The following is an 11,390-nucleotide window of genomic DNA, read 5'->3' as shown; positions in this document are numbered from 1 at the left end:
ATGGGAATACCAGACCACCTGACCTGCCTCTTGAGAAATCTGTATGCGGGTCAGGAAGCAACAGTTAGAACTGGACATGGAACAACAGATTGGTTCCAAATCGGGAAAGGAGTACATCAAGGCTGTATATTGTCACCCTGCTTATTTAACTTATATGCAGAGTACATCATGAGAAACGTTGGACTGGAAGAAACACAAGCTGGAATCAAGATTGTCGGGAGAAATATCAATAACCTCAGATATGCAGATGACACCACCCTTATGGCAGAAAGTGAAGAGGAACTAAAAAGCCTCTTGATGAAAGTGAAAGTGGAGAGTGAAAAAGTTGGCTTAAAGCTCAACATTCAGAAAACGAAGATCATGGCATCCGGTCCCATCACTCCATGGGAAATAGATGGGGAAACAGTAGAAACAGTGTCAGACTTTATTTTTCTGGGCTCCAAAATCACTGCAGATGGTGACTGCAGCCATGAAATTAAAAGACGCTTACTCCTTGGAAGGAAAGTTATGAGCAACCTAGATAGCATATTGAAAAGCAGAGACATTACTTTGCCAACAAAGGTCCGTCTAGTCAAGGCTATGGTTTTTCCTGTGGTCATGTATGGATGTGAGAGTTGGACTGTGAAGAAGGCTGAGCGCCAAAGAATTGATGCTTTTGAACTGTGGTGTTGGAGAAGACTCCTGAGAGCCCCTTGGACTGCAAGGAGATCCAACCAGTCCATTCTGAAGGAGATCAGCCCTGGGATTTCTTTGGAAGGAATGATGCTAAAGCTGAAACTCCAGTACTTTGGCCACCTCATGCGAAGAGCTGACTCACTGGAAAAGACTGATGCTGAGAGGGATTGGGGGCAGAAGGGGACGACAGAGGATGAGATGGCTGGATGGCATCACCGACTCGATGGACGTGAGTCTGAGTGAACTCCAGGAGTTGGTGATGGACAGGGAGGCCTGGCGTGCTGCGATTCATGGGGTCGCAAAGAGTCGGACGCGACTGAGCGACTGAACTGAACTGAACTGAAAGGGATGTTACGGAGAAGGCAATGGCAACCCACTCCGGTACTCTTGCCTGGAAAATCCCATGGACGGAGGAGCCTGGTGGGCTGCAGTCCATGGGGTCGCGAAGAGTCGGACACGACTGAGCAACTTCACTTTCACTTTTCACTGTCATGCATTGGAGAAGGAAATGGCAACCCACTCCAGTGTTCTTGCCTGGAGAATCCCAGGGACGGCAGAACCTGGTGGGCTGCCGCTTATGGGGTCGCACAGAGTAGGACACGACTCAAGCGACAGAGCAGCAGCAGCAGCAAAGAGATGTTACAGTTTTGTTTTTTTAAAAAACATTGTTGGAAACCACAGAGTCGTTGGTTATTACAGTTATGATTCTCAGGGATGGTCTAGGGGCTAGGAATCTTCACTGCCAGTGCAACAAAGCACGAGGTCAAGGTTATTAGGTCAAGCTCTCGAGAGCCCTGTTGTCAAGGAAACGACTCAGCCCCGCCAGCTTCGGCAGACCCGTACAGGCCGCAACCTGCGGAGAAGAGGAGTGGCCCGAGGCCCTGTCACTCAACTCAGGCTCGGGAGCCCCGCCCCCACGCCCGGCGCGCCCGGAAGGCCTGCCCCCTCGCCGAGGTTTAGCGAGGTAGGCCGCGATTGGAGGTTCAGACGTTGACGAAGCTTTCCGCTTTGGGTGGCCTTTCCGCTCGGGCGGCTGTCGAGGGGGGGCTCGGGGAACATTTAGCGGGGCTTCACGGTCCCTGAGCCCTCGGAAGTGCGATGAGGTCGGTTAGCTACGTACAGCGCGTAGCCCTAGAGTTCAGCGGGAGCCTCTTCCCACACGCCATCTGCCTCGGAGACGTTGACAACGACACGGTCGGTGCATGCGCACTGGAGACGCAGTCGTCTGCGCACGCGGGGCGGAGCCAGGGGCGGGGGACGCGGCCGGCGCCTACGTGCTGCGTGGGAGCGGATGGCGTGCCCTGCAGGCTGGGCGGCGCGGTCCGCGCGCCTGCGCACGGGCGCTAGGGGAAATGGACTGGGAGGGGCCGTGTGGGCAGGTCCGGTTCAAGGTGTCCTGGCTGCGTTGCTCCGGAACCCTGGTCCGGTGTCCTTCTAGGGGCTCGCGTAACGTGTCTGCTGCGTGGTTCAATGACTTGTGTCCAGGAGGAACCAATAAACTGCATGGCCGGCTTCCCCGCCCTTCCGTGGCCCGCTTCCCTTTCAGAGCCTCGGAAAATAAACAAGGAGTGCGTGTGCGGCTCCGCAGGAGCACCTGCCTCCCGACCCGGCCTGGCCCGGCCCACCGGACGGCTTTAAGCGCCTGGCCGGGAAGTCTTCACCTGGCCGGCCATCCTTGGCTTGAGTTACAAGCTCAGTATCCATCTCCCTTTCCTCTCCTTCCTTCTCCCGTCGTTAAAGTGTGTTAATACCAGTAGAACAGGCCCGAACCGAGTCTGGTGCTCGGTGAAGGCTCAGGGAAGCCTCAGCGTTGTCGTTAGTGTTGGATTGTGGTCCGAGGATTCTGCGAAATTCTGGGGAATTCAAAAGTGGACGGAACACTCCCACTGCGCGATAGTCACAATAATAGAGAAATGTCATAAGCCCATTGATTAAAATGTGCCAAGCGTTCTAGGGTGGGGGCATCGAAGGGGGCCGTGGCTGTTGAGGGTGCGGGACGCTTTTTTCCCATAATCTCTATTTCACAGTCTAAATGCAAAGCACATTGTTGCCCTCTGGCTACCTGCGTCTCATCCTCACCTCCCTGTTCTACGCTCTCTTTTCCCTGGGAATACACTCAGTTCAGTTCAGTTCAGTCGCTCAGTCGTGTCCGACTCTTTGTGACCCCATGAATCGCAGCACGCCAGGCCTCCCTGTCCATTACCAACTCCCGGCGTTCACTCAAACTCACGTCCATCGAGTCGGTGATGCCATCCAGCGGTCTCATTCTCTGTCGTCCCCTTCTCCTCCTGCCCCCAATCCCTCCCAGCATCAGAGTCTTTTCCAATGAATCAACTCTTCGCATGAGGTGGCCAAAGTACTGGAGTTTCAGCTTTAGCATCATTCCTTCCAAAGAACACCCAGGGCTGATGTCCTTTAGAATGGACTGGTTGGATCTCCTTGCAGTCCAAGGGGCTCTCAGGAGTCTTCTCCAACACCACAGTTCAAAAGCATCAATTCTTCGGCGCTCAGCCTTCTTCACAGTCCAACTCTCACATCCATACATGACCACAGGAAAAACCATAGCCTTGACTAGACGGACCTTTGTTGGCAAAGTAATGTCTCTGCTTTTCAATATGCTATCTAGGTTGCTCATAACTTTGCTTCCAAGGAGTAAGCGTCTTTTAATTTCATGGCTGCAGTCACCATCTGCAGTGATTTTGGAGCCCGGAAAAATAAAGTCTGACACTGTTTCCACTGTTTCCCCATCTATTTCCCATGGAGTGATGGGACCGGATGCCATGATCTTCGTTTTCTGAATGTTGAGCTTTAAGCCAACTTTTTACTCTCCTCTTTCACTTTCATCAAGAGGCTTTTTAGTTCCTCTTCACGTTCTGCCATAGGGCTAAAACATCCCACCACTCACCCCCACCCCATCCTGCCCCGCCCCTAGCCTCCTTTGCCCTGTGATGGGAAAGGTATTTTGAGGCCTCTTTGCTCTACCTCCTCTAGGGAGGAAAAAGTTATTCTCGTAAATTTGTATTATGTTTTCTGGGCTTTCATGTTTCTTCATATACTAAGCAGTATAATTTTATGAGAAAATCAAGGGAGGCATTTTAGAGTAGTAAATTACCGAAGTGACTCTAGAGATAGTCATTTTCCATTTTATCGGATCGTCTTCTTTGTTTAAAAGGGAAGATTATATGCCTTTTCTCATAGCTTCAGTGTTACTTTTTTTTTTTTGAAATTAAATTGTACTTTTCTAACTGCATTGCACACTCAGTTCTGCAACATTAGGTATATTATACTACCCTTAAAAAAAAAGTTGTAAGCTTCAGAATGACAGGAATTTTTAATCTTTTTTTCCACTGCTGTATTCCCTTCCAACACCTATAATGCCTGGTGCATAATTAACACTCAATAAATGTTTGTTGACTAAATGAGGGTTGTTAGGAAAGGCAGATGTTATTATGTATCTCAAGGCAATTTGAGGGGCTTTGCCTGTTATCAATAAATGTAATTAAAAGAAGGGCAAGTAGGTGAGGTAGTTGGCTAGTGATAGGATGTGGTCCATTCAGCCTGCATGAGTGTACATAGACGTTTTGTAACTGGTGCTCCAGGCCAATCTTAGGAGATTCCAGGCCAGAAAAAAGACTTTTATTTCATCCTGATAAACCATTCACCTCAAGTTTTTTACAAGTGATTTATTTCCTGCTAAGAGGGAGAAGCCAGGGATAGAATACACACCCACTCAGAGAGAACTCACTTCCTTTCTGTTAGCATTTCTGAGTGAAGCTGTGCTCTGCAGCTTGGTTCTGTAGTGTCACCGAGTGACCTCCAGAGGCCAGGGCCAGGATGGACTGCCTAGGAGCACCCATGCTGGGGAGCAGGTGGAGTACCCTGGAAGGGTCCCCTTCCAGGACGCCTGCTGTGGCCTGGGTTCTGCCCGCTGAGCGGCACCTGCTTGCTCACCACACTTAACCACACTGCTCTATGAGTCTCATCCCTGCATCTGTGCCCTTGCTGACTGAGGTCCTTCTCAGCAGTTGTTAAACTGCAAGTCTGTGGCATCTGTCTTTGGATCCCCACCAAAGATTTTTCCCTGAAAAAAAAAAACTAAAGGGCTGATTGGGCATTCTCTTTGATTCTGATTTTTCTTTGTTTCTTAAAAAAAAAAAATTATAATTTGTCTATTAACGGAATTACCTGGCAGTCCACTGGTTAAAACTCGGCGTTTCCACTGCAAGGGGCACAGGTTTGATTTTCTAGTCCAGAAACTAAAAGATTGCTCATGCTTCACCGCATGGCGAAAAAAAAAAATCTCTTGAGAAAATAGTATTCAAATGAGGACAGGAGGGGTGTTAGATGTCCCCCTAAGGGGGAATCTTGAAAGGACATCTGGAAATAGGTTTGTGGGGCCAGTTGGTTTTCATGGTTATCCCCTTGAAAGGGCAGCCAGCCTTTGGGGAACCTCTGGGAAAGGAGGGCCCAGGTGTAAATGGTGAAGAGGCTCCAGACCCTCCTGGGAGCTTGGCCACCACTTGAGGGCACTAGAGGCCCAGAACTCAGATGCTGCCCCTCAGGCACCTCCAGTGGAGATGCAGGCACCACTGCCTTCAAGTGGTGGCTAAGCTCCTGGGAGCGTCTGGAGCCTCTTCACCATTTACACCTGGGCCCGCTCGGAGGCACCAACATCAAAAGATCTTGTTGCTAGAGGAGGGAGTGCCCCAGAGCCACCACTGTTTTTATTTGGCCTCTGATTAAGTATGAACTCTGAAGGTAAATTCCCCAAGTGTGTTAGTCACTCAGTCGTGTCCGACTCTTTGCGACCCCATGGACTGTAGCCCACCAGGCTCCTCTGTCCATGGGATTCTCCAGGCAAGAACACTGGAGTGGGTTGCCGTTCTCTTCTTCAGGGGATCTTCCTGAACCCAGATCTCCTGCAGGGCAGGCAGATTCTTTACCATCTGAACCACCAGGGAAGCCCTAAATTCCCCCAAAGTTGCATATGTGGGGTTGTTTTCAAAACTTGTCCCACGCATCAGGGTGGATTAGAAGAGCCAAAGGCAGGCAGGTAGGGCGTTGAGCTGTTCAGATGTCAGGCTCTTCTGAGATGGATCGCAGATTCTGTATTGCCCCTTGTCTGAGCTGCCCTGCTCTCAAAGCCCACACACCGCTGCGTGGAAATAAACTGGGAAACCATGGCTGTGTTGGTCTCAAAATATCTGTGATAAAGTCAATGAAGATACAGATTGAGGTCTTGTGGTTTCTGCAGGGTGGGCCGAGTCTAGAAGGCCTTGCATGGCTCAGCAGGACCCCAGCCTAACCCTCTCTTCTCTCTCCATTTGAAGTTAAATGAACTGGTGGTGGGGGACACCAGCGGAAAGCTGTCAGTGTATAAGAATGATGATAGCCGGCCGTGGCTCACCTGCTCCTGCCAGGGAATGGTCAGTATTCAACCCTGGGTCCCTCCTGTCCAGGCACTGTCGAAGCTGGGGGCCCCCACCGAGCTCCCCAGCTTGTGCTCGGCCACCAGCTCCTGGTTCAGGGCTCATTTGAGTCAGGGAGGGAAGCCCCCAGGCAGAGCTCACCCAGCTGTCACTCACGGGTGCACACGTACACAGCTGGGCTGGTTTTCATTGTATGTGATGGAATGACTCCCCTAGTACTCCTGGATCTGCATAGGTTGTCCGTTGGTATGAAGTACAGTAGAAAACGGGGGCGGTCATTTGATTAGGTCTAGACACGGTAGTCTGGCTCCCTTGATACGTGTAGTTTTTGTTTTGTTTAAGCCCAAGTTGTTGTCACTGCTTTAGGTCCACATACCACTGTCTGGTACACGGGACCCAGAGCACGGTAACAGGATTAGCACAGCCTCTTGACGCGGGCCCTGTGCACGCGCTTTCAGCGAATGACGGAGTTGCAAGGAGGTCAGGGAGCACTGGGGTCCCTAGGTGCGTCCCCCGAGCCCCTCTCTATTCTCTTGCAGCTCACTTGCGTTGGGGTTGGAGACGTGTGTAATAAAGGAAAGGTAAGAAGCCCAGGGGCCCCCCGGGCTTCTCTCGGCCCACCCCCGATTCCCATGCTCTGACCACCAGCCCCCTCCTCTGCCTCGTCTCGCCCAGAACCTGGTGGTGGCTGTGAGTGCCGAGGGCTGGTTTCACTTGTGTGACCTGACGCCTGCCAAGTCCCTGGATGGTTCCGGGCACCACGAGACCCTTGGTGGGGAGGAGCAGCGCCCAGTCTTCAAGCAGCACATCCCTGCCAACACCAAGGTCATGCTGATCAGCGACATCGGTGGGCATGGCTGTGTTTGCAGGCAGCTGGGGAGTAGGAGTTGGGGCAGCAGAGCAGGGGTCAAGGGAGCTGGGGGGTTGTCAGTATTCGTCTGGGCAGTTGTTATGCGTTTAACGCCGAGTTATTGCGCTCCTGTCATAAACCAGGCATTGTCCTGGGTACTGGGGTTGCAGTAGTGAATAAAACAGACAAAGATCATGGCCCTCTTGGACATTTACAAGGTAGCGACAAAAAATAAGCAATAGAAATGGGGTAAGAAAATGAAATAGTACACTCGAAGGTATAGAGGAGATACATCAAGAAAGGGGCTGGAGGGTGTTGAGGGAAAGATGGCTGTTCTGAGAGGAGTTGTCAGGGAAGTCCCTGCTGGGAGGGGTCATCTGAGCAACAGGTCAGGGTTGAGGGGAGTGAGCCCTCAAGGTCAAGGTCAAAGATGCGGGGCGGGTACTTGGGCCAGAGGCCGTCTGGAGGGTGTTGGTAGGGATATGGGTGCATCAAGACACTAGAGTCGTGTACCCAGGGAAGAGGTGACAGGCCCTGCAAGGCAGCTGCCTGGTTCTGGATGTGAGGGAGGGTAGAGAGCAGGTCCCAGGCTCCAGGGGTGGGTGGCGGCTCAGCAGGTGGGCCCGAGGTTGAACCTGATAAAAAGTGCTGGTGCTGGAGGGGTGGGGAGAGCGTGCTGGCAGGACTCAGCTGACCAAGGCAGACTTGGCTCCAAACCCGTCTTATTTTCCGGATGTGCAGATGGTGATGGCCGTTGTGAGCTGGTGGTGGGCTACACAGACCGAGTCGTCCGGGCTTTCCGCTGGGAAGACCTGGGTGAAGGCGCCGAGCACCCGATGGGGCAGCTGGTGTCGCTCAAGAAGTGGATGCTGGAGGGTCAGGTGGGCAGCTGAGGCCAGGACCGCAGACCAGGGGTGGGGAGGGGCTCCATCCTCCAGGGGACTTGGGGCTGAGGCGCAGGCGGGAAGAAGGGAAAATCGCCCTGTGACTGAGACCCGGAGGAGTTCACTTCCAGTGAGAGTCTTAGGGGAGACTGCGGGTAACAGGCAGACAGGAAAGGCCGCTGTGCTGAGTCAAGGGTGTGACGGTGGGTGTGGTGTGTCGTGGTGGGTGGTCCCCGTGGACTCTGCCTTTCCCCTGCTGCTGTCCTTGAAGGCTAAGGATGTGTCCCAGGGCTCCTACCCTCCTGTCCCGGCCTCTGCAGGCTCCTGCTTCTCTCCCCAGCCCCATGTAAGCCCCCATCCTCTGGTGCAGGTGGACAGTCTCTCGGTGACTCCAGGGCCCCTGGGTGTTCCTGAACTGATGGTGTCTCAGCCAGGCTGTGCTTATGCGATTCTGCTGTGTACCTGGAACAAGGACCCTGGGGCGACCCCCACCTCTGAGGGACCCATGGAGGGCACTCGGTAAGGGGTGTGTGGGTCTGTGGACAGTGGTGTGCCTGGCACTGAGGTGGGCTCCCAGGGCCGAGGACGGGTCTGCAGTTGGCAGAGCTGCGTTTGCCGATTCCCCGCGCTGGCACCAGAGCCCCATTAAGGAAGATTGTTCTGGGGCCAGGGAGTCCGGGCCATGAGTGGTGGCAACTGAGGAGGTTCTGGGGTTCCAGCCTGGCAGCTCCGCGCTCTCTCCCCGTCTCTTGACCTTCCCCCTGGGCCAGGTGGGCTGGGCTGTCAAGTCTCCAAGCTGGTCTACACCCTGGAATCTCGTACAGAGATGAGCACAAGGGGTTGGGAGAACCAGGTTCTCTTGGGCTCCCACTTAGTGCCACCCCCACCCCCTTCCCCACAGGGAGCCCCTGGCTGCCCGGGACGTTGTGTTGCACCAGACCTCTGGCCGCATCCACAACAAGAACGTCTCCACTCACCTCATCGGCAACATCAAGCGAGGTGGGGGCGGTGGGGGTGGGGTGGGGCAGCGGGTGCAGGGGTGAGGGGGGAGGAGGGCAGGTGCGGGGCCTCCCTCGGTCTCTAGCCGCCCCTCCCCACCCTCAGTGCCGGCTCTGATCTCACCTTTCCTTCTTCTGGTCCTTCCTCCCTGCCCGCCCCCACCCCAAATCCCTTCCCACCTAGGCCACAGCCCCGACAGCAGTGCCTCTGGCCTCTTTGCTCTCTGCACCCTGGATGGTGAGTCCCCCAGGTCAGCCGTGGGCTGTGCAGGGTGGGTGGTCATGGGCCCGGATATCTGCGCAGAGATGGGGTCTCCAGCCCGGCCTGCCTCTCCTCGCAGGGACCCTGAAGCTCATGGAGGAGGCGGACAGGCTGCTGTGGTCGGTGCAGGTGGACCACCAGCTCTTCGCCCTTGAGAAACTGGACGTCACGGTGAGTGGGACCTGGGGGAGGGGGGCAGCCTCCTTCAGTGGGGCCACTCTCCCTCCACAGCTAAGTCTTCCCTCCTCTTAGGGCTCCCTGGAGAGGTCTGACCCCCCTGAAGTGAGCAGCACCCCCGCAGGAGGCCTCTCTCAGAGGCTCCCAGCAACCCCTACATCCGCTGTGTGGCCTTTTTCAGGGCAACGGGCATGAGGAGGTGGTCGCCTGTGCCTGGGACGGCCAGACGTACATCATCGACCACAACCGCACCGTCGTTCGCTTCCAGGTGGACGAGAACATCCGCGCCTTCTGTGCAGGTGGGATCCTGCCCCGGGCCCAGCACACCTGTCCCCTCGCTCCAGTGACCTGGGGAGAGGGGTCGTCACCCGAGAGAAGCTGCCTGTGTTCCCCGGGGCTGCCACTGAGACAGGAACTCGGCCAACACCCCCTGGGACGCCGTCCTGCCGGGGTTTCCCTCCGTGTCAGGAATGGACCAGATATCTTACTGTTTTCCTTGCTTTACTGAGTTCCCAACAGAGGAGAAACAGAAAGGGGCCTTCAGTGCTCTGCTCGGTGTCTGTGGGCGGCTGGAAACTGCTGACACAAACACCCATGGGGCCTGAGCCTCCCAACCTTGTCTCCCCATCCCCGACCCCCCAGGCCTGTATGCCTGCAAAGACAGCCGCAACAGCCCCTGCCTCGTGTACGTCACGTTCAACCAGAAGATCTACGTGTACTGGGAGGTGCAGTTGGAGCGGATGGAGTCCACCAACCTGCTCAAAGTGCTGGAGGCCCAGCCGGAGTTCCGGGAGCTGCTGGGAGAGCTGGGCGTGGGTGAGCCCCGGGATTGGCGGGGCTGCTGGGAGAGCTGGGAGAGCTGGGTGTGGGTGAGCCCTGGGGCCCGTGGCTGCAGGCACCCAGTGGCACAGGTCCCAGCAGACCCACCAGCCTCCGTCTCACCCTCAGATCCTGATGAGCTGCCCGCCGCCCGCGCCCTGCTTCACCAAACCCTCTACCATCCAAACCAGCCTCCACAGTGCTCCCCCGCGGGCCCCCAGGACCCCACCTAGCTGGACCGGCTTCCTGGCAGAACAAGGAGCCTTCTGAACCTCCCCACCGCCCCCACCCCCACAGCTGTCTGGCATCTGGAAGACAGGGAGTGCACATTACTGGGGAAGGATGGCGGCACCCTTGGGTGCTGGGGACTGTAGATTCCCTGGTCGTCTTGGTGAAGGAAGAGACAAGCTGCCCCTCTGCCCATTTCCTTGTGTACCTCACCTGTCCCGTCAGCAGGCACTGCCCCTCCCCAGAGCCCCCTACTCCTGTTGTTTGTGAGGAGTGGCTACACACACAGGGCCCCCTACTTGTGGGGCCCCAACTTGAAAGGAAACCAGGCTTTGGGGCCAGTAGAGTGAAGGCAGTGAGGGCCCAGCCCCCCACAAGTTCCATCTCCTGCAGCTCCAGGCGACTGACTTTACATTCCCTTAACATTCCTGTTACAGGAATGGCGAACCACAGATCTTCTTCCACCATGGTGGGGTTACACCCTCATTAAGCCATCATAGGTTGAAAATATCGTTAAGTGGAAAATGCATTTCCCACACCCCACCTGCTGAACATCACAGCTTAGCCTCCTCTGTGTTAACTGTGCTCCAAGCACTTACATCAGCCTGCAGTTGGACACAATCACCTAACACAAGCCTCTTTTATAATAAAGTGTCATTTATGAAAGTGTTGGAATAAAGTGGGTATCTCCTGTGGTTTACTAAATACTGTACTGAGACACAGTGGTGACTGAGTACAGAATGGTTCTAAGTATGTTGGTTGTTCACACTCATGATTTTAAAATCTGATGTGGGTTTTCAATCCCAACGACAATCAGAACGGTACCCGGTGCTCCTTATATCCCTTCTGCTGTGGATTCCTCTGCTCCGAGTCAGTGGTTTTTACATTGCAGGTTGCATGTCCATGTACACGTGTGTGCTGAGGGCAACATAGAATGTCCCTACCGTGTGTGAGCTGTGTTCAGAGGAACTGGAAAACCTGTACTCTCAATTACACTGACCCCAGCCAGAAGGTCACCCCAGGGGAAGGTCCACGCTCATATTTCCTGTTTGGGAGTAAGGGCAGGGC

At 54.7% G+C, this 11,390-nt stretch overlaps 1 protein-coding gene across 3 annotated transcripts; it reads left to right on the top strand.

Annotated features, from left to right (window-relative positions):
* Positions 1 to 1,346: 1,346 nt before the first annotated feature.
* Positions 1,347 to 11,001, top strand: ITFG2 (integrin alpha FG-GAP repeat containing 2). Of its 3 annotated transcripts, none has more exons than XM_061418238.1 (12): positions 1,350 to 1,869; positions 6,006 to 6,101; positions 6,644 to 6,685; positions 6,780 to 6,951; positions 7,696 to 7,835; positions 8,209 to 8,357; positions 8,740 to 8,837; positions 9,021 to 9,074; positions 9,178 to 9,269; positions 9,457 to 9,574; positions 9,918 to 10,091; positions 10,224 to 11,001. In XM_061418238.1, exons 1-12 carry the CDS (start codon positions 1,774 to 1,776, stop codon positions 10,325 to 10,327), a joined length of 1,335 nt encoding a protein of 444 aa, XP_061274222.1. In that variant the 5' UTR covers positions 1,350 to 1,773; the 3' UTR covers positions 10,328 to 11,001. The 3 variants fall into 3 exon arrangements, with proteins under 3 accessions (XP_061274223.1, XP_061274222.1, XP_061274224.1); XM_061418240.1 differs by having other exon boundaries at positions 1,354 to 1,639; XM_061418239.1 differs by lacking the exon at positions 6,644 to 6,685 and having other exon boundaries at positions 1,347 to 1,869.
* The last annotated feature ends 389 nt before the right edge of the window (positions 11,002 to 11,390 follow it).

Source organism: Bos javanicus, chromosome 5 (assembly GCF_032452875.1).
Source record: "Bos javanicus breed banteng chromosome 5, ARS-OSU_banteng_1.0, whole genome shotgun sequence".
In the NCBI taxonomy this organism is placed as follows: Eukaryota; Metazoa; Chordata; class Mammalia; order Artiodactyla; family Bovidae; genus Bos; species Bos javanicus.
Note: the sequence above shows the minus strand (reverse complement) of the source record. Positions and strands in the feature narration are given on the sequence as shown.

Coding starts and splice junctions, on each gene's coding strand:
- ITFG2 (XM_061418238.1), top strand. CDS start 1,774: ATGAGGTCGGTTAGCTACGTACAGCGCGTAGCCCTAGAGTTCAGCGGG. Junction 9,270..9,456: donor TTGAGAAACTGGACGTCACG/GTGAGTGGGACC, acceptor GGCCTTTTTCAG/GGCAACGGGCATGAGGAGGT. Junction 9,575..9,917: donor CATCCGCGCCTTCTGTGCAG/GTGGGATCCTGC, acceptor CCGACCCCCCAG/GCCTGTATGCCTGCAAAGAC.